The sequence below is a fragment of the Acartia tonsa genome, chromosome 13 (genome assembly GCF_053477335.1).
Source record: "Acartia tonsa isolate MP-2025a chromosome 13, ASM5347733v1, whole genome shotgun sequence".
In the NCBI taxonomy this organism is placed as follows: Eukaryota; Metazoa; Arthropoda; class Copepoda; order Calanoida; family Acartiidae; genus Acartia; species Acartia tonsa.
In genome coordinates, this window is record NC_137272.1 from 16,388,041 (window position 1) to 16,415,960 (window position 27,920).

At 31.4% G+C, this 27,920-nt stretch overlaps 1 protein-coding gene across 2 annotated transcripts in view; it reads left to right on the plus strand.

The window, feature by feature from the left end:
- Positions 1 to 27,920, plus strand: part of LOC145334940 (A-type potassium channel modulatory protein KCNIP1-like) — a 54,135-nt gene that overhangs the window by 19,726 nt on the left and 6,489 nt on the right. For both annotated transcript variants that reach the window (XM_080180578.1, XM_080180579.1), the window contains exons 4-7: positions 15,259 to 15,328; positions 17,762 to 17,832; positions 26,659 to 26,726; positions 27,384 to 27,419. In XM_080180578.1, the coding sequence (XP_080036704.1) occupies positions 15,259 to 15,328; positions 17,762 to 17,832; positions 26,659 to 26,726; positions 27,384 to 27,419 (245 nt within the window). The remainder of the gene's footprint in view (positions 1 to 15,258; positions 15,329 to 17,761; positions 17,833 to 26,658; positions 26,727 to 27,383; positions 27,420 to 27,920) is intronic.

The window sequence follows — 27,920 nt, forward strand, 5'->3', positions numbered from 1 at the left end:
ACTTGCATACATTTACATGGCATTCCACATGAAACTTTAGAATCTTGTTGAACTATTTATTGCTATTTGACTGAACATATGTGAAAAATGTTAGCAAAATAACTTTCTAATCTTTTTTTATTGTCTACAAATATTTAAAATTTTTATATAAAATCAAATGATTTGAAGAAACCAAGTTAATAAAATAACTCAAAATACAATATACATATAGTAAGCTTCTCTTAAAATGCTTAATGGTTATTTCTTGCATCGTATTATAAACAGCTTTCCGCAGATATAGAATGTACAATTATAAGATTAAAACTGGTTTTAATATTTTGATTGTACATTTTATATTCGTAGAAAGCTGGATATAATATGATGCTAGACATAGTTTTTTGTATGGATGAGAACCAGTTATTATCTACCTGATTCAAATGAATATGAGAAATCATATTATAACCAATTATTAATTCAATTAGCTTTTCCATGTGTCATTACAGTTACCCAAAAGGATCATACATTTGAAAACTACTACTTTACTATTTTTTTTACTAAATTCATCAATTCAAGTATATAGCTATTATAATTACTTTATTTTATTTGATATACTATTATTTTTACTTTTTTTTTCTCTTTATTCTATATTCTTAATTTTTATACCTATACATTTTGTTAATTCCAGACAATGCCAAATAGTCTATCTTTCTATCTATATGTATGTATTTCCTTTGTTTTGTAATAGGATAGAAAATGATCCTGAAATGATGTATGAACATACACAGTGACTAACTTCAATTTGCATATTGCCTATCCAGCTTCTGCTGTCAGAGAGTACAGGGTGCCTAGCACAATATGATGGTACAGGGTATGGTGTTCAACAAAAGTATCATCTAAGATTGTCAGCAATATTATTCATTGAAATCACAAGAATCTCTGGTATGGCAGGGTGTTTAACAAAAGCATTATTAAACTTTTATATCAGAATTTGGGTGTTGCCGCATAATCATGACAAGAAAAGCAAATATTATTTATTTTAAATTTTGAACAACTTTGCTTTTATAAAGTTTTTCATAAAACCACTTCTGAAGGGAGTTAATAAATGGCCATTTCTATCACTTGCTTTGCAAAGGTCACAAAAATTCAGCCTAAAATAAATCATATATAGAGAGGTTTTAAGAAGGACTTCATAAAAGCAAAGTTGTTCAAAATTGAAAATAAATAATATTTGCTTTTCTTGTCATGATTATGCGGCAACTCCTAGGGGGTGAAAATTGAACTTGAAATTTTCAAATCTAATTTTCTCAAAAAGCTCCTGCTGAAATATTTTGGTTTTACCTGGAATCATCTTGGTTTTATGTCTATTTTCACCATACATATGTCCCAGGGCTCGGCACTTACTTTTGTCTTGATTCAATTCTAGCCCACAGTGAAGTATATTCAATAAGTATTTGATTTTGATTCATTTCTGCATGGTCATAAAATAATTGTGAGCAATACAGAAAAATCCTGCTTTGTATAAAAAAATATTCCATGAAAAATAATATAGATGTCATACATTTAGTTCCTTGTTGCCTCTTAAGGACAACCAAACTGTAATGAATCCTCTTTTTTTGTTTTACTTTTCTAAAAAACTGTATATGTTACTTTCATTGTGATTTTACTTTGGTTTTAGATACATTGAATGCTTTAGTACATAAACTTAAAAACTATTTTTTGGACTTATTTAATAATAAAAACACTTTTTTTATGTCAAAATATGGATGCTGTGAGTATTGGTGCAAAAAATGGGAACAAATTTCAAATTGTTTTGGCGTGTGACGTCATACCCCCATCTCTTTTCTAGGGGGTTTCTTTCCACCTTCCCTTTTCTTTCCCCTCACTTGTGACGTAAATAAACAGCCCCGTCAAATCAATTTAAAAATTGTCCCCATTTTTTGCACCAATACGTACAGCATCCTCTGACAGATAAAGGAAATTATTCTTATTGGAGTAAATGTAATGGAAAGATGAAATAAATAAGAAATAAGATAACAAAAGTAAAAAAGTTACTTTCTGTATTTTTCATTATTAATAACAAAAAATATATTACATGCTTATTAATATTATATTAGAGTTTGGTTACTGTTTCTTATTATTTATATATTATAGTTGGTATTATTGTTGATTTTGATTGAAAAAATAAAAAAATATGCTATGAACTGACCCTTTTTTGAAATAGATTTCGATTTTGTAGACAATGAATTTCCTTGTGGTTTAATATTTAGAAAAAATTATTAACGTAATTTTTTAAAGAGTATAAAATTGCACTCATACTGATTCACAGTACTATCATTAAAATCTATTAAAATACTTACTTATTTTTTGAAAAATTTTAAATTTTTGTAACAAAAATAGAAATCAAATAAATTGCTTTTAAATAATCTACAATTAATTTTGCTTAAAGAAACATGTTTGAATTATGCCAATATTATTGGTAAATTGTAAGTTATTTAGAATGTATAATGTATATTTTGGCTTGTATCCTATACTTGTAATTAACTTAATTTCCTTAGTATACCATTATCCTTATTTATACAGGGTGGTCTTTAAACTAAAAATATTAAAAAAAATAACAAATTGATTCAATATATGCAATGCATATTAAATAATAGAGAAATTTCAACTTTTTATTTTTATATTTCTCAATTAGTAAGTATTTATAATTTAAACTAAAGAGCAACTCAAATGACTATATTCATAAAAGGCAAAGGTCATAAATATAAAAATCATTTAAATACATAAGAACATACATACAGACTGCTTACATGATTTCAAGCCTTAAATAATTAGAGACTGACAGTTTAAAGTATAAAGTAGAAGTTCATTGGTAATTTAAATCTTCACAAAAAATCAGACAGTTTTTTTTATAATTGCCAGAATAATATTGCCCTAGATCTATAGTCTGAACAAAAACTTTTAAAAATCTATTTTTATTATTAAGCATTTAAGCATTAAACTTATGTTTAAGAAAACCTTTATTAAAGTAATACATTTAAAAAAATCAATGTTTATTAATAAGCATTTAAGCATTAAAATGTTTTTGGGAAACCCTGTATTAAAGTAATACATTAAAGAGAACAGACATCAGAAATACAATAGTTTGTGGGACACCCTGTGCATTAAAGTTTTACATTTCATTAGGAGAAAATAGACAAAAAAGTCGTTTTAAAATTCCCTGTATGTTAAAGTATTATTTTACAATGAAAACAGTAATTTGTTTAATTTTTATTTAAGTAATCTATTACAATAGGAAAAAAAACCCTTTATATCATAGTTTTATATTACAACTAAGTAAGACATGAAAATATTTGCGGTTCACCTGTAATTTAAAATATTACTTTATATTAAGAGAGAATGACATAATTTTTTTTTGTTGGACACTGTATTTAACTACATTAAAATTAAATAAATACATTATAATAAGATGAAACATATATGAAAATTGTTTTTGTGACACCCTGTATGTTAAAGTATTACATAGCAATAAGAAGAACAGACATAAAAATACACCAATTTATAATTAGGAATTGATAGTTGTTGTTTTCCTTATAATAACTGTATTTAGCTTTAGGGTTAAGATAAAGTATTATAAATAGAATACCAAATGTATGAACGAGAGAAAATACCGTGTACAATTGAACAAAAAACGTTAGCGAATAGCAATGATGTACAAAGGAGAGGTGGATTAAAGGGGAGATTATTAACACTAAGCCCCCCCCCCCCTCAATTTTAAATATGTATTTAGGATCCCCCCCTCCTCATAGTTAACCAAACAGGGGGAATGGGTCATGCTTCCTTTGAAATGTTGTGTTTTTAAATTCACCCCCCCCCCCATTGTGAAGATCGATAACTAAAAGATTGGACGTCGATGCATTGAGGCTACTGTACAAATGTAAAAATGAAAAGGTGCATAAATTTGATATTTGTAAATTGTGATATAAATCTCTTCAAGAAGATTGTGTCAATAAAGAATGTTTTTGCAACTGGACAAAGTGTCTCAAAAAATCAGCCATGTGACGTCATAAAAATGAGGGAGATGAGAGGAGAAGTAGGAGAGAAAACCCCTAAAAAAGAGTTGGATAATCCTTCATTTTTATGACGTCACTTGGCTGATTTTTGAAACACTTTGTCCAGGTACATATTTTTGCACAGAAAATGCACGAACTTTTATCCTTATACTTTATATTATAATATTAGATTAATATCATTTTTTGATACCTAGCACTTTTATTAACAAGGATGACAACATCTATAAGTAGCGAAAAATAAAAACTTCTGAATAGACAAAGAGACATAACAAAGAATGGAAATATAGAGAATTTGCAAATTATCAAAGAAATCACAAAACCATTAAAATGTAATGTTTATGTCTTTTAAAGCATGACTATACCAGACAGACGGACAAAACAATATATAAAATTGATGTGCATATGTCAAAGAAATTAGCTGCATATACTATACAGGAGTCGAGAAAATCACATTTCCCCCCTTAGCTTTACTGACTGACTGATGAACGGACGGACAAAGTGATTTATAGAGTAGATCCATAATCTTTATTATTATATACAAAGAAAGATATAAAAATATGTAAACAAGAAAAATAATGTGAAAGATGATTTTTTTATTGAATTACACATCCATATTATTTGTATGTGTATGTAGTGGCGTGTATATCATTTTCCAAGGAGGGGGGGAGACATGACACCCCCATTAAGTGTTTTGGGAGGTTGACTAAGGGGGTGCATCTATCCCCTATATTTTGCAAGGGAGGTGTGACTTGACATCCCCCTTGAGTTTTTTAGGAGATTGACTCAGGGGGTGTATTAACCCTCCATAATTTTACCAGGGGGATGGAAACACTACCCTAAATCCCTCTTCTGCACGCCTCTGTATGTGTGTATTACATACAATACGTTTTTATATTCTGTAAGTAAAATATCCTGATTTAAAAGTAACAGGATTTCTATCTTTTTCTCTGTTGGTCTGTATGTTAGGATCTCGCTAACCGTTGGATTATAGAAGCTCCTTATAGGTCCAGGGAAAATTTATAACTATTTTTGCTCAAGTTCCCTTAAGTACATCTAGCTGCTTGTGGTAAATTAAATGATGAGGATCAGATTTCTTTCTTTAAATCTTTAACATAAATTTTTTTCTGTATTTTCTGTAGTGGGATAGTTCTTTTTTTTCTTTGAATTAAGATCAGTTTGACATTAGCATGGCGTTTGACAAAATTTATAAATCTTTACAATGCCTATTTTCATGTCTATTTAAACATTTTTTTATAGATATTTTATTGAACTTATTTTTACAAATATCTAAATATTAAAAAGGATTAATTTTTAACGAAAGAAGTGTTTGAAGCTTATAAAAATTTCTTCAGATGCCATCCCACTGTTACTACTTAGTAGCTGTCAAAGTTTTTTTGTAACATTTATAACCCACCGTTTTCTTAGCCAATTTCTCTAGAGAAAATTAGAGATACGGGGATATATCAATAGGTCGAAAATAAAACTTTTTAAAAGCGAAGCTTTTCTGTAATTTTGGAAGGTTTGTCAGAACGTCCGTTACGGTTAACTCTCATCGTTAATTTCGACATGTTAGAATTGTCCTAGCGATTTCATACTTTGCCTGATAATTCCTATAACGTTTATGTACGAATTAGAAAGCGTAGCAACTCTTTAATCGTTACCAGAAAGTACTTCCATTTAAAACATGCTGATTTAAACATTTTGACAACAATTTTAGTATGATATTATTATCCTATTCATCTGATTTTTGAAATAATGATTCTTATGACAAAAAGGTACAGTATTATAAGCGAGGCATCTCTTTAATCAAATCCTGAAAATGAAAAGAATGTACTATGGTATTGTTCGTAAGTCCTTTTTTCTGACTTTGTTTGTGTAAACTATGATATAAAGTAGTAGGTTTTTTTGGATTGAAGCTTAAGATTTAGATCTCTATTTAGGGATCTTCAGCTATAGTTGTTTTAGGCTATTTTATTAAAATCATGTGATGGTTTTAACTAACGATTAACAAGACAAATAAGCATTATGAAAGCGTAATATTTCGATTGATACGTTCAAATTAAATATACTCATATGAAACAAAATACAAATTAAGATGTAACTTTTTTGTGAAAAATTAAATAACTTCCATTGACCCATTCCTTAATCTCTGACGGTAATATAATTTTCATGACGAGTACCCAACAGAAAATATTTTTCAGGCAAAAAGGAATTAGTAAAAGAATATTCTTGCAAAAAAGTAACAGGATGTCTTAATATTTCTTTGTACTGAAGTATCTCGCAAACCGCTGAGCTAATAAGGTTCTACTTTACAATGTAGCTATTATAGGTCAGGGATGGTTTATAACAATTTGAGAGAGGGTACTACCTCCCATCTCCCAAGTTTGAAGCTTCTCTAAAATGAAGAACTCAATCGGTTCAGTAGTTATCGAAACCTTAAGCTACAGATCCAAAGTTTAAATAAAAAGATTGGGTACTATTACAAATCATTATGTTTGGTTCAAATTAGCATTCTCAATCTTTTGTACCAATAATCTTAATATACATTAGGGGTAATTTTCTTTATCATCATTGGGAATGTATGTTAATTTGTCGTCCATTGTCTTATCCCTCAAAATTCCTAATTTAAGGATTCTTTACGTTTACCCTTTTTCATGATATAATATGATATAAGATAGAGAGAATTATTGTATATTGTGTCTGTTTTACATATATTGATAGGGTAAAGGGCGGAGACCTAAAGGGATAAGACAATGGACGATAATAAGATTTATAACCTTAATTATTATATCTGATTTTAAATGTTCGGTTTTATGGATGTTATCATCCTTGTTTAATTAGCCTGTACATATGTATTATATGTTAGCTTAATAATTTATCATATAATGCACATATATAAGTTTTCCGGAATTTTAAAGTTAAGGGGAGATTTGAAATCTGCATCAAATTTTGAGGATTTTTTTTTTTATAAAATTCGTTTTTTCTATAATTCTTTATCTAAAAGCGGAAATGCAATTTAAGTTAATTTGTTTTGGCATCTGTGATTGGTGGATTTAAAAAATATGCGCTCTGATTAGATGACATCGTTCAACCAATTAAAGCGCAGGTAGTTTAAAATCCACCTATCCTATTGGTCAAAATTAATTAACTTAAAATGCATTTCCGCTTTTAGATAAAGAATTATACAAAAAACGAATTTTATAAAAAATCCTTAAAATTTGATGCAGATTTCAAAAAAAGAGGGATTGCCATATTTGGGTCGTTTTAGACTTCCAAAGTTTTTATTTTAAATTGTAAACATATGATTTTTCTGAGTCTTCATTGCCGAGCCTTTCATTAATGCACAGTGTCAGTATCTATCTATCTTTTAATCTTATCACTAGGAAAATGCCATGGATCTAAAGGGATAAGACTATAAATTGATGTACATTCCAAATAAAAATACATGAAATTACCCCTTCTTTAGATTTAAATTATTCGTTGAATAGTTTTAACACTTAAGTTAATGTATTAAGCAATCAAAATTCACTATAGTCCTCAAGGTTGTTATGCCAATTAATAATAAAACGTTATTATAAAACTTTGGGGACTAGTGAATTAAAAAGCTTATTGTCCCCTTCCCCCCTGGGAAAATGCACATTCTTTATTGTATACAGAACAGTACACAATTGCAAAATCTACCCTTTAAGAAGGGATGGGACTATTGCGCTTAAATCTAGAAGCTAGTAAAAGTAGCGGCACAGATTATGACATCAAAAAATTAACCAATGAGAGGCCACTATAAATTTTACCATTGGTTGATGTACACTGGCCTCTAATTGGTTAATTTTTTTGACGTCATAATCTGTGCCGCCACTTTACTAGCTTCTAAAATATATCTGATACATTGGTGGTTTGTTAGATTTATTGTTTATTGTTCTATGATCTTTCCCTGCATTTTCAGTATCTAGCAGAATGAATCAAATTTTCTCAATAGCAATCATACATTGAATATTAAGAAATAACTTTCACTAAATTTGAAGTTTAGAATCATGGAAAGTAAACGAAGTAGCGGGTTTCGTCGTATTTCACAGTAGCTTTTCTCCTATTTAAAGCCCTTTCGGAGCTCTAACCCTGCGGGGTCTATTTCCTAACCATCATTAACATTTACTTAACCTACTCTAAAATAACCTATCAAAAGCTACTGTGAAAATACGACGAAACCAGTTTATAATAAGGGTTTAGGCCTTAAAACTTCTTCTCAAAAGATAAAAGTTTTTATATTGTCTATTTACGTATTTAAATGTTTTTTTTATATTGAAAGTTTGATTAAATAGTTTAATCGTAGAGTATTTTCATTTTAAAATATAAGTAAATTTTAATAAGTATAAAGTTTTACTAAATAAAAAGACTATTTAAAGAAATCTTATTTAAAAAGAATTGTCTAAAAATAGAAAATCTTGTTTAAGAAATAATCAAACTAAATTGGATAAACAAACCTTCATGTACTTTTACATAAACCAGACAATTGTTGACCGTATTTACCCAGGAATCATAAGGGATAAGACAATACACGATAAAATAATGTACATCTACAATGATGGTAATCAAAATTACTTATTATGTTAGTACAGCAAACTATTGGTTGAAAAAAACCCAAAGTTTTTGAACTAAAAATTATAAAAACTTGGTTTATTAAATCTTTAGGAACCAGTGTAATTTACAGTCCAATACCCCCTCCTCTCTGATAATTAGAGAAAAATACCCAAAGTTTTTGAGCTAATGAATATAAAAACGTTGTTTATAAAACTTTGGGTACCAGTGTATTTAACAGTCTATAGTCCCCTCCCTCCCTGATAGTGATTGTAAATTGACCAAATTGACCTGTGCTTTCTGATTTGTCTACTTATAGTCAGCTTTTGTTGGGGATACTGAGATAGGGCAATAGTGAATGGACAATATATTAATCTTCCTCCAGTTATGATATTTTATAGTTATCTTAGCGGCAACGCCCTAGAAGCCTCAAGGAACACTTAAGGTAGAAAAGTCGACTTCATCTTATTTTAAATTTGAGTTTGCAAAAAAGTAAAGAAATTTTTTTTTGGCGGAGGGGGGTGAAGACAACCTCCCAAAAAATAGTTTAAAACCTTCCCAGGACCTATAAGAAGCTTCACTGTAAAGGAGAACAATATCGGTTCAGCGGTTAGCGAGATCCTTCGGGACAGACAAAAAACGCTTACTACTTTATATAATAGGATATAAATATAGATATTCTATGCAGCTCTCTAGAGAGAAGGGACAATATGCTGATTATTATACTAGTCCCCAAAGTGTTATAATTACGTTTTCTTATTTGTTGGCCTAACAACTTTGGACTTTTGATCCCCTCTCTCCCTTGTAAATTGCAATGCACCAAAGAGAGAGCAGAAAATGGGCTGTTTATTACACTAGTTCCCAAAGTTTTATTATATTCTTTGGCTTAACTACTTTGGGTACTTCAGTGAATTTTGTTTGGTTTGTTTTTTAAGTAGAGTGTTCAAATGTTTCAACCTCTAATTTAAATCTACAGAAGGGGTAATCTTGTGTATCATCATTGGTGATCGATATACAACACTTTATCGGCCATTGCCTTATCCCTTTAGATCCTTGTTAAAATCAGCTCTACATCTCATTTTTTCCATTTGTTCATCGATTTTTGGGCTCCGCTACTTAAGGATATTGTCATTGTTGTTTTTTTTTGAGGGAGGGGGGAGGTGAAGATATGTGTAAATGTTGATAAAATGTACATTATGAATTATGGTAGCAAAGTGTCTAGAATAGTATAAGAAAATAGACAAATATTATCAAAATTAAGGAAAACAACTTCCATTAAAAGCAAGTTCAAAAACATCTAACAACAAATTCAACCTTCACAAATTAGGAAATGTTAAATGAAATATTTTTGCATTTGTACAGTAAAGAATAAGCTCCTAGAAGTCTCTAGGCGGACATGGGGTAAGGGGAGGTGAGGGAAGTTGACTCAACCCTCATATTAGTTTTTAAAAGTAAAAAGTACTTACAGGGGGATAAATTTTTTTACCTAAAATAGTAATAAACCTTCCCACGACATATGAGAAGCTACACTGTATAGGAGAACCATATTGGTTAAACGTTAGCAAGCTTCTTTGATATATACAGACACACAGACACAGATCCTGTTACTTTTATATAAGGATAATCAATATGAAAATGGATTTTAATTAAAGTGCTGGAAAGTGTCACGTGTGACGTCATAAAGAAATGACTAAAAAGGAGAGAATAGAGGAGAAGTGGGAAAGGAAATCCCTAAAAAGAGATAGAAAGAGACATTTTTATGACGTCACACATGACACATTTTAGTGCTTTATTTCATTCTTTTTACTTTTAAAAATTATTTAAGATTTTTAGTTTTTCTTAGGTAATGTGTCCATCTTATGAATACATTAAATATAATATAAATATTGAGAAATTGTTTGGGAACTCAACATATGCGCATCTTTTATTCAAAATCAAATTCCAGGGAAGGGTTCACCGATAAAATAGCCAAAAAAATTTATTTTTTATAGAAAATATTTTATAATAAAAAGATAGTTTTAGCAGTAGACAAAGCGATAGTTGGATAGATAGAAAGATGGATAGATTGATGTATGGATTGATGGATGAATAGGTGGATGAATCGATAGGTGGATGGATAGATGGATAGATAGATGGATAAATAGATGAACACAGTAATAGTGTCTGACTGATTATGACGTAACAAACAAAATTAGCCAATGAGAGACCACTATAAATTTTACCATTGGTCAATAACGGCCTCTCATTGGCTAATTTTTTTTGTTACGTTATAATCAGTCAGACACTATTACTGTGTTCTAAATAGATGGATAAAAAGATAGATATGTTTATAGATAGATAGTAAGTGGTTGGTCGATTTGCCCCAAGGCCTCTAGGGGCATAGCCGCTGGCATTGATTTAATTTAAATTTGTAAGAATTTAAAAACACTCCAGGGACAGCTGGGAATTAATTCAGGGACGTGCAGAGGGGGGGGGGGCGGGGTGTATCCACCACCTAGCAATATTAAAGTGAATTAGAGAATGTTGATTATGTAGAAACTTGGTATCTAGGGGGGTGGATACACCCCCCTACATTGAAATAACACCGTTCTTGTTGTCTATAATGCACCCCCTCGATTTTTGTTTAGGGGCCCAGGGGGATATATAAAATTGTAGGGGGGGGGGGGGTGAGTATAAACATCTTCACTCCTGTGCACGCCAATGATTAAATTTATATATTCTTTAGATCCTTTCAATGCTCAAACGTAAACATAATCTTTAAAACTTAAAATATATAAATACATTGAATATTTTCAATGATTTGTTATTCATTTTTTTATATAGCTTCGGCACAGATTAATATCCACTGGATTAGAACCGTTTCTAAGCCATACTAATAGCATTTTTGCTTGATATGTATTTTACAATCCGCAGAAAGTTATCTTTAATAATATCTTGTTGAGGACTAATGGAACACTTGATAGATTAATAGCCTAAAACCATACAAAGATCTTATAAAGCTTACGTAAAATGAACATCTTTATGGGTTCAGTGTTTTTTAATATCTTAAGCAACAAAAACGGTAGTACTTTATATATAACTAGTAGCTTCGCCCTAGAAGGTAATTTTTAAAATAAATAAAATGGTGCTGCCATTTATTTTTAAGTAGTTTCCCCAGAAATTTTTTTTTGGGGGGATGGGAAATTTTATTATTTGGGGGGTTGGGGGTGTTCAACCCCCCCAAGGAGATAGCTTAAACCCACAACAGGACCAACAGGTATATTCCCTGAAGAGTAGAATCCGATCGGTTCTGTGGTTACTGAGATTTTAAGCTTCAGCTACTTTGTGTTATAGATATGATAGTAGTTTTTAACCTTTCCCATAGGTCGCTTCGACGGACTTACACGAATTAAAGAGTAGCAGTGCTTCTATAACCTTTAACCATTTTAACTGTTAATGATTTAAAAAAGAATTTTTTTGTTTACATATTTATTAATCAAAACATTATAATATTCAAATTTTATCAATTTTTCAAAGCTTCAGTTAGAATTTTCCATGGACTGATGTTGAGTGTTTGTATGAGTGTTGGTGCTGCTCTTTCCATACTTGTTGTGCCTGGAGGCCTTCTTGGACCTGGCCTTCACCTGGTGCTTCTTGGACTTGCGCTTGATGTTGTGTCCGGTGTCCTCTTCCTTGCGGGAGGTTCTCTCATGCTGCTTGGACTTGTAGCGACGACTTTTCTTATTTCCAGAGCCAGCTTTCAGGTTCTTGGCTAGGGTTGTTTTAGCAAGCTTTGTTTTAGCTTTTCTTGCGGTTTTGTTCCTGTTGGCAGCAGACTTTGTAGTCTCTTTGGCAGCACCGGCAGCCTTTAGACTTGCAGCAATAATATTTTGAGCTGTATTTGCCATTGTTTGGATTTGTGTGTTCTTTTGTTGAAAATTTAAAATACACTAAGCTTTTTTTCAGTTTTAGTTCCTTGATTTTCTAGATTTAGCCGAAGATTTTTCTGAAAAAAATTTGAAGATTTTTTTTCACTCGAAATAATTAAAGATATATACTTGAATCTATACTTAATTTAGGGAGGGACATTGGGCTGTAAATTACATTGGCCCTAAAAGTTTTACTTAATTTTTTTTGGGTTAGTTTAAAACCAACTTTTTTTAAAAACTACATTTTAAAGTGAATGGTTGATTTAACCCCACCCCCCATTTTTCTAAAACTAATTTCAAAACACTTTGGGAAATGCAGGGATCTAAAGGGATAAGACAAATGGCCAATAAATTGATTTACATTTTCGATGATGATACTTAAAATTGCCCCATTCTGTAGATAATATTTTGTTATTGGAACGTTTGGACACACTACTTTAAGGACCAACCAATTAAAATTCAGTAAATACAACGAATAGAAAACGTAATTTTACAATTTATGGGACTAGTGTAATAAACAGCCCATTGTCCCCTCCCTTCCTGGAGATATGTGGTAATATTTTCATATTTTCTCAAATAACATTCACTTAGCGAGTGTAAGGTAGAAAAATAGATAAAACATGGATTAAAAAATCCATAAGTAACACAAAAAAAATCACGAAATAAGTGAAAAAAGAATAAATCTTAAAAGTGACATTTAAAAAAAAAATATAGGCTTTTATGCCTTTTGAAGCGTGACCGACAGACCGACGGGCCACGAAAGTTATATAATGTATGCCTATTAGTACAGGGAATCTTCACCCAAACTTTCAGGCATGTGTCCTAAATAGCAACCGGGGAAATTCCCCATAGCATTACGGACGGACTGACAGACGTAGTTGACTATAGAGTAGTTTCGCTACTAAAAAGTAAAGCTCTGACAGAAATTGAAAGAGGTGAGGCTACTATTCAATTTACTTTGCACATCTGATTGTCCTTTCCTTCAGACGTCAATAAATTGAAAGTAGTGATCTAAAGGGATAGGATAATTGCCAATGAATTAATGTACATCACCAATGATGTCGCACAAACTACTTGGAGATTATAATTAGTGGTTAAAACGTTTAGATTTTCAACTTAATAAACCAACCAATCCAAATTCAATAAAGTACCCATTGTAAAGGCGATCAACGAAATAGAAGCATTATTATAAAACTTTGGGTACTAGTGTAATGAACAGCCCAATGTCTCCTCTCTCCTTGAATTGAAAATTATTGTTCAAAAATATCTTCGATTTACACCCGCCTTAAAATTAAAAAGGTGACCCTTCCCCTTTTTTCAACCTTTTATGGTTTTACAACCCCCGGCCTGGTGAATAACTGAGCACACCATTGCTCCTCACTCTATAATACTATCAGGGATCTAAAGAGATAAGACAATGGGCAATAAATTGATTGACATCCCCAATGATGATGCACAAAATTACCCCTTCCGTAGATTAAAATTAGTTATTTAAACGTTCTAACACTAACTTAGTTAACCAACCCATCAAAATTTACTAAAGTTCCCAAGTGGTTAAGCCAGCGAACAAGAAAACGTTATTATAAAAAATTGGGGACTTGTGTAATAAACAGCACATTATCCCCTCTCTCTCTGAATAATATATATGAAGTGAAAAGTATAATATCTTTGGTAATATCTTGCAAGACCTTTCAGAGCTTCAATTTAAGAAGATAGGGATCAGTAAAACAAGGACGATTACGCCCAAAAAAGTCTAAACTATTCCAGTTTGGCTTCAAATCCGATTAATATCTGGTGGATTAGAACTGTTGCTCATCCATACTGAAAAATCATGTGGTGCATCGTACTATAGCCTTTTTTTCAAAAATCAAAATAGAAGTCTTAAAAATAAACCCTCTAGGCAAACAAAACTGGTTTGAATATACATTATAATTTTCCATTTTAATAACTGAGAAAAGCTGTCTATAATACAATACGATAATCAACTATTAACATCTTTAGTATTCTAATATTCAAAATTACCTCTCAAAAAAACAATTTCTTTTTTCCTGAAAGCATAATTTATGAAATATTTATGAGGTTAAATATCTATAATAATATTTTCAAAAATTTTCTCAGCTTTGGTGAACGGTCAAAAATCTTTTTTTTTATTATTTGCGTTATAAAATATGAATTTCAAGGAATAAGACAATGGACGATAAAATGATATACATTCCCAATGATAATAAACAAGATTCACACTTTTGTTGATTAAAATTATTGGTTGAAAAGTTTGGAAACTCTTAGTTTTGAACTAACCAATCAAAATTAAAGCAAAGAACCCACTGTTTTTGAGCCAACAAATACGATTTCGTGGTTATAAACTTTAGGTACTAATGTCCCCTAGAAAATATTTTTTCTTAAGCATTTCTTAGAAAGTAGGGTATTTCTTGGCCCATAAATAGTCTATAAGCATAACTAAAAATAACTTTTTAAAATATTAGGCAAAAAATGGTCTGTAGTCAAACAAAATAACTGTTTTAATCATAAAATCATATCATTTTTTGCCAAATAAAACCAAAGCTAGGATTTTTTCAATGAGTGATACATTTTTTTCTACTAGATTCTAACATTTTTTTTGGGTGGGGGAGAATTTTTTTAATAAGTTTATATTGATATTCTATAATATTATCAACATGCTGTGGAAATATGTCGCCGTTACCGAGGTTTTATTGGTTAAATATTTTCAGGAATGTCCGGGGGGTGCTGTGAACGAGGATACATTCAAAGAAATTTATGAGAAGTTTTTCCCATATGGAAGTAAGTATCAATTTTAGTAGCGAAGCTACTCTATATAAAAGATTGGGCTGTTCTTTTGTCGTCTAGTAATGTATCAGAAATAAACATACGATACGAAACAAAATAGCACAGTTTAATTTTTTTTTCATAATCATTCGAAATCGATTAATATCCGGTGGATTCGAACCGGTTCTCATCCATACCAAAAAAATAATGCCTAGCATCGAATCATAACCAGTTTTCTACGATTATAAAAATGTACAATCATAAGATTAAAACCCGTGCCTTCGGCATCTCGGGTCTAAAAAAACTGGTTTTATTTTATAATTGTACATTTTATATCCGCAGAAAGCTTTTTATAATACGATACGAGAAATAACTATTGAAGAATTTTAGAAACATATGGTTTTCAGTACCTTTGATACTTCATAACTTAGGTGTGTCAGTATATTTGTCCGTTCGACTGAAACCATTTTACATTTCTGCGAGTCTTTGCTTTTTTAAATAGTGCACCTTTTTCTTGCTGCATAGATTCTATCCCTATAATAAAGTAACAGGATGTGTGTTTGTCTGTCTGTGTGTCTGTACCAAAGGATCTCGCTAACCGCTGAACCGATCGGGTTTTTCTAAACAGGGTAGCTTCTCATAGGTCCCGGGAAAGTTTATAACTATTTTCTTGAGGGGTGGGACACCCCCAACCCCCCAGAAAAATGAAAAATCCCCCCCCTAATTTTTTTTTTAACTAAAATAAAATAGAGTGGGGGCAGGCACCCCCCCCCCCCCAATTTTTTTTTTACTTTTTTTTTTAAAATCTAAAATAAGAAATTGGGTTATCACATTCGATTTCCCCCTCCTCAAGTGCTTTTAGAGGCTTCTAGGGGCGTAGCCACTAGTATTATAAAAGTGACTAAAGGACGCTCTGAGATATCCTTTCAATAGAGGAACTACGCTACTGAAAAAGTAATATTATGATTCATAGGACAGAAAAGTAATCTAAGTTTAATATAAAGTATAATTTACTCTTTTACACATATGAGAAAGAGAGAAAAAAGGACGATTTCGTCCAAAATAGCAAAACTGTTTGAATTAATAATCTAAATATAAAAACCAGGATCTCAAGGGATAAGACAATGGTCTATAAATTGATGTAGATCTCCAACGATGATACATAAACTTAGATTACAATTAGTGGTTGAAAAGTTTGGACACTCAACTTAATGATCCAACCAATAAAAAGTCCCCAAAGTTGTTGTGAAGACAACTAATAAGAAAACTTTATTATAAAATTTTGGGGACTGGTGTAATAAACAGCTCAATGTCCTCTCCCTCCATGATAAATACAGATAGATAAGGCCTTAAGGGAAGGGGACACTCCACTTTACATTATAGTTAAAAAAAGAGAGTTTTTAAAATGTTTGGTTTGGACTTTTTTTTTCCCAAGTTTTTTCCAAGACCTCAGAGAAGCTTTAATGTTAAGGAGAACCATAATGGTCCAGCGATTATATATCATATGTCTTACATAATCCTTTATATCTGTACTATGTAAGGCTAAGGAAACCCTAACTTCAAGTCTAGCTTGGGACATTTCTTAGGATTTGGCTTTATGTGTTTTAATTTATTAAACAACAATAACAAACAAACGGACCATTACACAACACTTGTAGAGTGGCTTTGCCACCAAAACTTTTTGATATCATATTCTTTTCAAAAGAAATATTACTTTCAACCTTTTCATATATAAAGTTCGTTTTGGTCTATTTATATATAACTTTTTCATAAAGCTTTTGATTGATAAACCCTTCTGGATTTCATAGATTTTTATTATAATTTTTGACGATTTTTTTGGACAAATAAAACTATTTGGTGCTTTAACACTTAGTGGCGATTGTACATTGATAATCCCCCGCATTTTAAATAAATTTGAAATAATTGGGGGTGGGGGTAGTTTTTTATTTGTTTTATATAACCTAAAATCAAATAATAAACAAACAAATAAAGAAACTACTCACTCATTTTCCTCAATTTATGTTAAAAATAAGGGTGGGGGTTTATCAATACTCATTACTTTGTTTAAAGGTCTCATGATTTTTTAAGTTTATTACTTATTCTGTATCTTTTTGTCTTTTGTATGACAATTGTACATCTGCTGTATACATTACTGTTCGTTTTCCATTTATTTATTAGTGCTTCATTACGTAATGATGTTGTCATCCTTGTTTGTAGCTGTCTATAGTGCTCTAGCAAAATGGGGATAGGTGTCACTGCTTTTGGCCTACCAATTCTATTGACGTCAGAAAATACCCTATACGCCATCTCTTTTCTGGGGGGTTTCTTTCCCCTTCCCTTTTTTTTTATATAGAATAGGTAGGTCAAAGACGGTGACAGCTATCCCCATTTTTGCTAGGGCACCAAACACACCTACTCCCTGTTTTAATGTTTTTTCGTTTTATTTAGACGCCACCTGTTACGCCCACCATATTTTCAAAGCATTTGATGTCAACAACACGGGTGCTATAAGCTTTAGGGTAAGTAATTTCACCAGTTTCCCCAGGTATCTAAAGGGATAAGACGATGGCTGATAAATTAAAGTATATCCGCAATGACGATACTTAAAATTAGTACTTCTGTAGATACAATTAGTGGTTTGGACACTTAAATTAATGGACCAACCAATCAAAAATCGTTGCCAAGCCAACGAATAAGAAAGCTTTATTATCAAACTTTGGAGGCTAGTGTAATAAACAGCCCAATGTCCCCTCCCTCCCTGGCAGTTTAGCTTAAAGTGTCTGCCCGAGCACATGAGCCCCCACCCTTATTGTTAAATAAATTGAAAGTAAGAGGAGGATAGGATAATTTTACGTTTGTTTGTCTTAGGTGATTTTTCTTAGCAGGTGGTGGTACTATCCCCCAAAATAGTTAAAAACCTCTCCAGGACCTATAATAGGCTACACTAAAGGAGAAACATATCGGTTCCTTGGTTAGCGAAATCCCTCGGTGCACACAAACAAACATCTTGTTACTTCAATTCAATGATTTTTTATATCTTGTGCACTCAATGCGCTTCTTATGTTCATAAATAATTCTAAAATTTAAAATTACGTGGTTTGTACTTTGAAGCTTGTTATTAATTTTTTTTTCAAGAATTTTGCAATATCTTTTAAATTTAACTTAGCTTAAGCAACATAAGAAAAAAAATAACGAAAATGCTTGAAAGTCAGGCAAACTAAAAATATTTAATTTCATTATCTTTACAAATGCTTTCAATATTAAATAGGCATTTAGAGGCCTCTAGGGGCACTTGGTTGGAGGACTTTCATTTATAGTTTTAAAATGAAATCAAATCGGGTGCGTCATTTTTTCCTAGGGGTGGTATCCTACCTTAAAATAGTTACAAAACTTCCCAGGACCTATGAGGAGCTACACCCTGAGGAGAAACTTATTGGTTTAGCAGTAACACAGGCAGAAAGACACATAAACGGCCAGACAATCAACCTGTTACTTTTATTATATAAGGATTATCGTTTTCAAAAAAAATTTTTAATTAAAAGTGGTGCAAAATAAACTAAGAAGAAAATTGCTCAAAATGTGGCTTTTATGTTAAAGTTTGTTGTTAAAAGTTTTAAGCTAAGCCATCAAATTTAAGTAATCAGCTCCAAACATCTTATCTTACAACTTTAAACTTAACAACAAAAACAAATATTTCCAAAAGTAGTGCAGCAAAAGCATGGTGGAATGTTGAACCTATAACTATTAACTAACGGCTGCGTTACTAACATCTGGGAGCTTTGTAATCGAAGTGATAGGAAAAACAGAAAAATAGCCTAAAACCATCCAGGGACCTATGGGAAGATTTCATAGAATGGAGAACTCAATCGGTTCAGTAGTTATTGAAATCTTTAGCTAAAGACTAAAAATTTAATACTTTATATAATAGGATTTGTAATATTACTATTTTTTATCTATAAAATGAAAAAATGACGGTTTTTTTGCTGATTTGAATATTGAAATATTAAATATCTTTTATCATACTATTCATCATATTATACTTAAATACCAAGGACATCCAAGCTTTTTTTAGTGGCTGGGGCTCACAAAAACTTATTAAGTGAGAGAAGGTATTTACCTAATTTGGACTTTTTCAGAGTTTTTTTTCGGGGGGGGGGGGGGATTGGGTGGAAAATTTGGGGATTTCAAACTTTGGAATTCCTAGGCTACCAAATACAATATTTTAAGCGAAGCATCTCTATAATCAAGCCATAAAATTGACGGTATGTCTTTGAAACAGAATTTTTAACAAGTTTGTATAACATTTTGTTTATGCTTTTAAATTAATATTCTGCTTATCAAGTTTTGACACTCTACAAGTGTTTATTTTGTTTGTTCTACCGTTTGATTTCAGAGCTTTACTTTCATGGATATTATCATCCTTGTTAAATTTAAAATTTCGTTCTTGTCCTTACAGGAAGATTTAATCATACGGGGCCCTATACATGCTAGGCTATACAAAATCCTACCTAACCTAACCTGGCATAAGCATTAGAAATAGGTTTATTTGTGGTTCACTTCAAGTCTAAGAGATATTGCCTACAAGTCTTTATTTACTCACTCTTTAAGTTACAACTCAACTTGAAACAAAATTTAATAGCTGAAAATTCTTATATAACATTAACAGGATGTCATATTTAAACAATTTCCAAATTACTTGAAATAAAAGATCTAGACTTTTATAAAAGTAACAGGATATCTATGAGTTTGTGTGTCTGTTTGTACCAAAGGATCTCGCTAACCACTGAATCGTTTTGGTTCTCCTTTACAGACAAGCTTATCATAGGTCCTGGGACGGATTATAAATATGACCACCTCCACAATTTTCTTAAACTAAAAGTAGTCAATTTTCAAACCAAACCCCCCACCACCTCCACTCAACCTCAGGTGGCCCTTGAGGCCTCTAGGGGGTGTAGCCGCTATAAAAAATATGATTCGAACAAACCAATGTAAATACCCCCCCCCCCAAAAAAAAATAAAAATCTCTAACAAAAAAAATTTAAATTACCCCTCCCAAAAATTTTACCCCAGGGATAAATTTTTTTTTTTTTTTTTGGGGGGGGTGGGGGGTAAACAAAATTTACCCCTGCCAACAGATTACCTTCGGGGTAAAAATTTGGAGAAGGATAAAAAAAATTTGCGGCGTGCTTTGCGCGCCATTTTACCCCCCCCCCCAAAAAAAAAAAAAAAAAAAAACTTGGACGCCTCTGCTCCTCAGATACCCCACCTTAACTATCCGAAACACTAAGATACACAAAAAAAACAAAGTTGCCCATTGGTCAATTTCAACTCATGAACTTATGTTATTGGTCATCTATTGTTAACTCTATTGTCTAGGTTTATTCATCTATTGTTGTAAAATCTATTGGATTGTGGATAATGCAAAATATTATACTTCCAAGGTTGTCTATCAAGGAATAAATTAAAGCAAACTAATGCTTTAAGTAGTACCAAGTATTGCTTGAGTATATTGTCTAATCATAAACAAACAGTTACAAAATTATTAAACTAAATAACACCCCCTTGGGAGTCCAACCCCTTAGGTGTCTACCTCTACACATCATTACAAACCCCTTTAAATTTTTATCACATCCCCCCCCCCCAAAAAAAAAATAACCCTTCCCTTGATTTAGTGCACGCCACAACAGATCTATAGTATAGATGTACATATATGCAGATTACTACCTCCTCCCTTTTTCAATGGCCTTTTTGTTTGCTAGCAAATTGTTTTCTGCTACTTGGGTGTGTTAATATTCCCGTTATCATTGGTTGATTTTCAAAGACCCAATTGAGAGTCAGCACAAAGTTATTGGGATAGGGAAATACAGTTATTTTACCCTTTCTCTCTCTAGTGCTTTACTCTAATCACGCCACTAATTATCAGCCTGCATGCACAATTTTGATCCATTGTGTGTAAGTGACTTGACCACAACTCAGAACCAAAAGATTTTCACATTTCCAGTGTTTTTACAAAAGAGAGGAAAAATCAGGGATTTAAAGGTATAAAACAGTAGCCGACAAATTGATAAACATCCCCAATGATGATACACAAATTTACCTTGTCTATAGATCACAATTAGTGGTTGTAATGTTTGGAAACTTAACTCAATAAACCTATCAATCCAACTGCAATATCGTACCCTCCAGATCCAGATTACCTAAAAATTAAAGCAATCAAAAACACTTTTAATGAGCCTTTAAAAATTTGTGCTCGTTTTAATGATGTTTGTACGCTTAACTGTTTGTTGTTATAAGGCCTTATGGAAATGGATCTATAGAATACGTTGATATTGTGAGAGATTCACTATGATAAAATGTGTCTTCCAGCTGGCTAATATAACGATATACCCCCCCCTTATGAGTTTACCCGATCCTCTTCCCTAACCATGGAAGAGCGTATTAACAAATATCTGAGGCTAAATATTTTTTGTTGCTGTTTTACATACCGTTCCAATACTTTACTGCGTCTGACAGATGAATATTTTTTACCCCTTTCTCTTTTCAGATGCGAAGCTACTTTATGATTCACTTTGTCTGTACGTCCGACCGCCAGCAAGTCCGTTTGTCAGTCAGTCCGTAAAACTATGGGTGAAATGTGATTTTCTCAGCTGTTATTTAAGATGTGAGAAAGGTTTCTTGATTTTTTCCCTCTTATAAATATATTCTTGATGTTAACAAATGCTCTTTAAATCTCCTTGTCCATGATTTTGTTGTGATTGGCTCATTATGGATGTTGTCATTCTTGTTTTTCATTTTGACCTTTGTTAAAGACTTTTTTACTTGCCAGTATGATTTTTAATCAAATGTAACAAACTCATTAAATATCAAATAAAATAATATAAAATATATGTTTTGAATTCCTTTTTGAATTGAAGGATTCAAATTTTCTCAAATATAAATTAGAAATTAGATATTTAAAATATACTGCCCACCTTAAATTTGATACTTTGTTATCAAATGCTTTGCTTAATTCAAACTGCCATTAACCTATTTACAAATATTCGAGGGATCTAAAGCGATAAGGCAATGACCGATAAATCGATATACATCCTTAATGATGATGCACAAAATAACCCATTCTGTAGATTAAAGTTAGTGGTTGAAATTTTGGACACTCAACATAATGAGTCAAATAAATGTTAAGCCAATGAATAAGAAAACGATATTATGTGACTTTAAGGACAGTCCAATGTCCCCTTCCTCCCAGCTTATGTTCTCTATATAACTTTTCTAAATATGAATTTTTTTTCTATATACAATATACATGTCTATCTTCCTCTATCTTTTTTATCTCTATTTTTACTCTCTTCCTCTCTCTTTCTCTCTCTCTCTCTCTCACTCTCTCTCTTTATCGCTCTCTCTCTCTCTCTCTCTCTCTCTCTCTCTCTCTCTCTCTCTCTTTCTCTCTCTCTCTCTCTCTCTCTCTCTCTCTCTCTCTCTCTCTCTTTCTTTCTTTTTCCAAAAATATAATTTATATATCTAGCTGGGATTACTTTATTGACAGCAGAAAAATTACCCTCTTAGTAGTATCCAATTTTTTAGATAAATTCTATTTTGATTTTTTCTATATCCTTATATAAAAGTAATAGGATGTTTGTCTCCGATATGGTTCTCCATTACAGTGAAGTTTCGTATTTGTCTAGAATTATTATTACATAGAGTGATCAACACAGTTTAATTAAACATGTTATTTTTAATTGATAAGTCCAATACACAGTGTTTCATGTCAAGAACAATCTTCAGTTGGATAAATAAAAATACATGATGCTTTAATGAGCATAAATTCTATACTTTTTATTAAAAACAAAAGATGATTTTTTTTCTTGCAGTGGAGGTAAGGAACGAGTGGGGGGGGGGGTAATTTTGCATAATAAAAAGGGAAAGGTGGTGAGGTATTTGAATTTTAGCATTTAAACTATTACTAATGTTTCTTATTTAACACATGAAAAGGCAATATGTACTTTGTAGTAATGAATATTATGCATGATATATATAAAAAAATTGCTATGATATGGCCATATAAGGTTAAGTTTGGTCCAGTAAGTACTTTTTTCGATGTATGCAGTGGTTGAAGACTTCATTTCTCATGTTGAGTGATGTTGTGGTTGATTTTGAAGCATGGGCAATGGAAACACATTCTGTCAGACATAATTGGCATTTCTTGAAGTTTTGGTTGTAAGTCGTTGCAAGGGCTTTTATTGACCATTTTAGGCTGTGTGGCTTGTTTTGTCCTTAAGCTTTGAAATGCAGTCAGAAAGCTTTGTACCATTGTTGTTGTGTCTAAATGAGTGTAAGTGTTTGTAGTATCTGTTTTTAAAAGGTCCAGATGACAGCCCTATATATTGGTATTTAGTTTGGTTTGTTTCATCTGTGACAAGGGCTCTGTATACTAAACTTTCTGTAAGGCATTTTCCATCCAGGGGGCAATCTTGTGGATTCCTACAGTTGCAACCCTTTTCTGTAGGTAGGTTTGATTCACCCAGTAGTTTTTTTGTTATGGCTTTGGATTATACTTCCCATGTTAGCCATTGTTGAATATGAAACTTTCAATGTGTTTCTGTTATAGTATTTATGAAGTGGTGAGTTTTTTGGGAAGTGTTTGTCAACTAGCTTTAAGAACTCCTTGGCAATGTTAGTTTTTACTGCAGAGTTGTATGGAGGATTGAACCAAATTACTTTCCTTTTTCTGTTCTTTGGCAAAGTGTTTCGATTTTGTTGTTGTTGTTTGTATGTTAAAGTATGCTTGTAACCTGAGGCTTTTAAAGCTTTTTCATACTTGGCTTTCTCTGATTCAAAAATCGTTTGATTACTTGATAGCTCAGAAATTCTGTTTTCTATCATATTGGGAAGTTGTTTGATTACATTAGCAGGGTGACATGACTTTGTGTTAATGTAACATGGAGGATTTGTTTCTTTCCTGAATGGTTTGTGCGCTCCATTGTTAAGGTTTAAAGTTGTGTCTAAAAAATTCACAACTTTTATGCATATGTTTGTGGTTATTTGAAAGCCAAGTGATTTAAAATGTTGGGTGACTTTTTAATACTCTTATTGCTAAAATGCAACATATTTTCCCTTTAAACACCTCATCCATAAAAAGCTAATTCCCTCAGCCCTCTCAATATGTAGTTTGTAAAAAACCCTGCGGGTGGTAACATTTTTCAACACATATATAAACTTAACAGGATATCTATAAGTTTGTCTGTCTCTTTTACCTAACTCTCTTTAAAGGATTCAAAATGCAAAGACATCTTACTTATAACGGATGATCTATTTATTAGTGAAACAATTTTATTCCATAAACAAAATGAGAGAAAAAATAAATTATGTTTATAGATTTAATTATAGAGTAGTTGCATTACCAAAGCTATTTATTCTTGTTTTTAGGCCAAATCATTATTGGTCAATTAGTGAATAGTAATTACATTAGGAATCTTACTATCATCGTATTAGCCAGGGAGGGAGGGGCCATTGGAAAGTAAATACACTGGTATCCAAAGTTTTAAACCCATATTTTCTTACTTCTTATCTCTAAAACCTTGGCTATTTTTGTTTAGATGTGATTGGTTGGTTCTATACTATGTGTGTATAAACTTTTCAACCAATAATTTTAACCTACAGAAGGGGTAATTTTATTTTCCGTCATTGAGGATTTTCTTAAGTTTATTGTCTTATCCCATAAGATAACTGTTATTAGCGCAACATGATAATTAACAATTTATACATACTTTTACAATTAGTTGTCTTTTACACATTTGTAGCATTTTTTTTTTATAGGAATGGGGTATTCCTATCCAGTTTTTTGTTTAGGAATGAATATTTTTTACCCGAGGGAATAAATGATGGACCGATAGGTCATCATTTATTCAAAATAATATTAATCCAAAATAATTATAAACCTTCCAATGACCTTTAAGAAGCTTAAATGTAAAAGAGAATCTTATCGGTTCAGCGGTTAACTAGATTCTCTTGTACAGACATACAACCACACAGATCCTGTTTATTTAGGATATGTTAGTTTCTCTTTCTATTTTACTCTATGGTACTTTACATAATATATTTCTTATTATTTAGGATATGTTGGTTTCTCTTTCTACTTTACTCTATGGTACTTTACATAATATATTTCTTATTATTTAGGATATGTTGGTTTCTCTTTCTACTTTACTCTATGGTACTTTACATAATATATTTCTTATTATTTAGGATATGTTGGTTTCTCTTTCTACTTTACTCTATGGTACTTTACATGATATATTTCTTATTATTTAGGATATGTTGGTTTCTCTTTCTATTTTACTCTATGGTACTTTACATAATATATTTCTTATTATTTAGGATATGTTGGTTTCTCTTTCTACTTTACTCTATTATTTAGAATATGTTGGTTTCTATTTATGCTTTACTCCATGGTACTTTACATACTATATTTATTATTATTTAGGATATGTTGGCTGTTTCTACTTTACTCCATGGTACTTTATATAATATATTTATTTAGGATATGTTGGTTTCTCTTTCTACTTTACTCTATTATTTAGGATATGTTGGTTTCTCTTTCTACTTTACTCCATGGTACTTTACATACTATATTTATTTAGGATATGTTGATTTCTCTTTCTACTTTACTCTATGGTACTTTACATAATATATTTCTTATTATTTAGGATATGTTGGTTTCTCTTTCTACTTTACTCCATGGTACTTTACATAATATATTTCTTATTTAGGATATGTTGGTTATTCTTTCTACTTTACTCTATGGTACTTTACATAATATATTTCTTATTATTTAGGATATGTTGGTTTCTCTTTCTACTTTACTCTATGGTACTTTACATAATATATTTCTTATTTAGGATATGTTGGTTTCTCTTTCTACTTGACTCCATGGTACTTTACATAATATATTTCTTATTATTTAGGATATGTTGGTTTCTCTTTCTATTTTACTCTATGGTACTTTACATAATATATTTCTTATTTAGGATATGTTGGTTTCTCTTTCTATTTTACTCTATGGTACTTTACATAATATATTTCTTATTTAGGATATGTTGGTTTCTCTTTCTACTTGACTCCATGGTTCTTTACATAATATATTTCTTATTATTTAGGATATGTTGGTTTCTCTTTCTATTTTACTCTATGGTACTTTACATAATATATTTCTTATTTAGGATATGTTGGTTTCTCTTTCTATTTTACTCTATGGTACTTTACATAATATATTTCTTATTTAGGATATGTTGGTTTCTCTTTCTACTTTACTCCATGGTACTTTACATAATATATTTCTTATTATTTAGGATATGTTGGTTTCTCTTTCTACTTTACTCCATGGTACTTTACATGATCAGCTTAAATGGACATTCAGGTAATAATAAGCTAGCAGCTACGCCTCTAGAAACCTCTAGGGGCACTTGAGATTTGAGAAGGGTGGGTCGAATTTGACCTTCGATTTTTAATTTTACTGTAAAAAATAAAATTTTGTGGTGGGGGGGGGGGCGGTGATTTCTAGGAGTGATTTTTGTTTGGAGGTGGGTTGTATCCTCCACAAATAAGTTCCCAGGACTTATGTAAAGAAGAACCATATCGGTTCAGCGGTTAGCAAGATCCTTAGGTAAAAGAGACAGACAAACTTATAGATATCCTGTTAAGTTTATATAAGTTTAGATTTCTCATTTTTAGTAAATTTAAAACCCGTTATTGTTCAAATATGAAACCATAAGTTGCAATTTAGTTATTTGAAATCTGGAGATACAAACTAAATAAACCAAAGTTTAATTTGTTTTGCTGCAATGGATACATAATACATGGATATTGTGAGAAATTCTCGCATACCCTGATGAAATTTTTCTCTCAGCTGGATAATATAACAATCCCTAACTGTCTTAAGATTTTATCTCATCCCCTTCCTTGACCACGGAGGAACGTATTGACCAATATATGAGAACTATATTAGCAACCCTAATAGCCGGCAAATATTCCCCTGTCACAATATCCATTTATTCTATATCCATTTTTGTTTCAGAGTTTATGATTTGAATGGAGATGGGTTATCACTAAGGTAAAACTTTTATTCAGGGCTCGGCATCCGTTCTCAAGCTGCAATACTAACAGCACATCCCCTCATTTTTGATAAATATTGAAAAAGGGAGGGAGAGTTAGTTTTATTACTATGCCTAACCCCTACGGAGATCCTTACAATGCAGTGCTGTATCCTGCGGGGCTAAACAGTTCCCAATATAACCTAAACTAACCTGGTATAAAAAAAATGTCGGTTGATTAATTCATTCCTTAGCACATTTCTACAATGTAAGACTATTGACTTTTTAGCAAATGCAACATCCCCAATGATAATAAACCAAATTGTCACTTCTGTAAACTAAAATTATTGTTTGTAAAGTCGGGCGTGGCCACCAAAAAGATTATCAATATATCTAAAGGGAAAATGCCAAAACTTAAATGTTAAATCAAAGTTGTCTATCTTTCAGAGTGAACTTTTTGGGCTTGAAGATTAGAATAACTTTTACCACCTTTCAAATATTTCAAAGATATATTTCTTTAT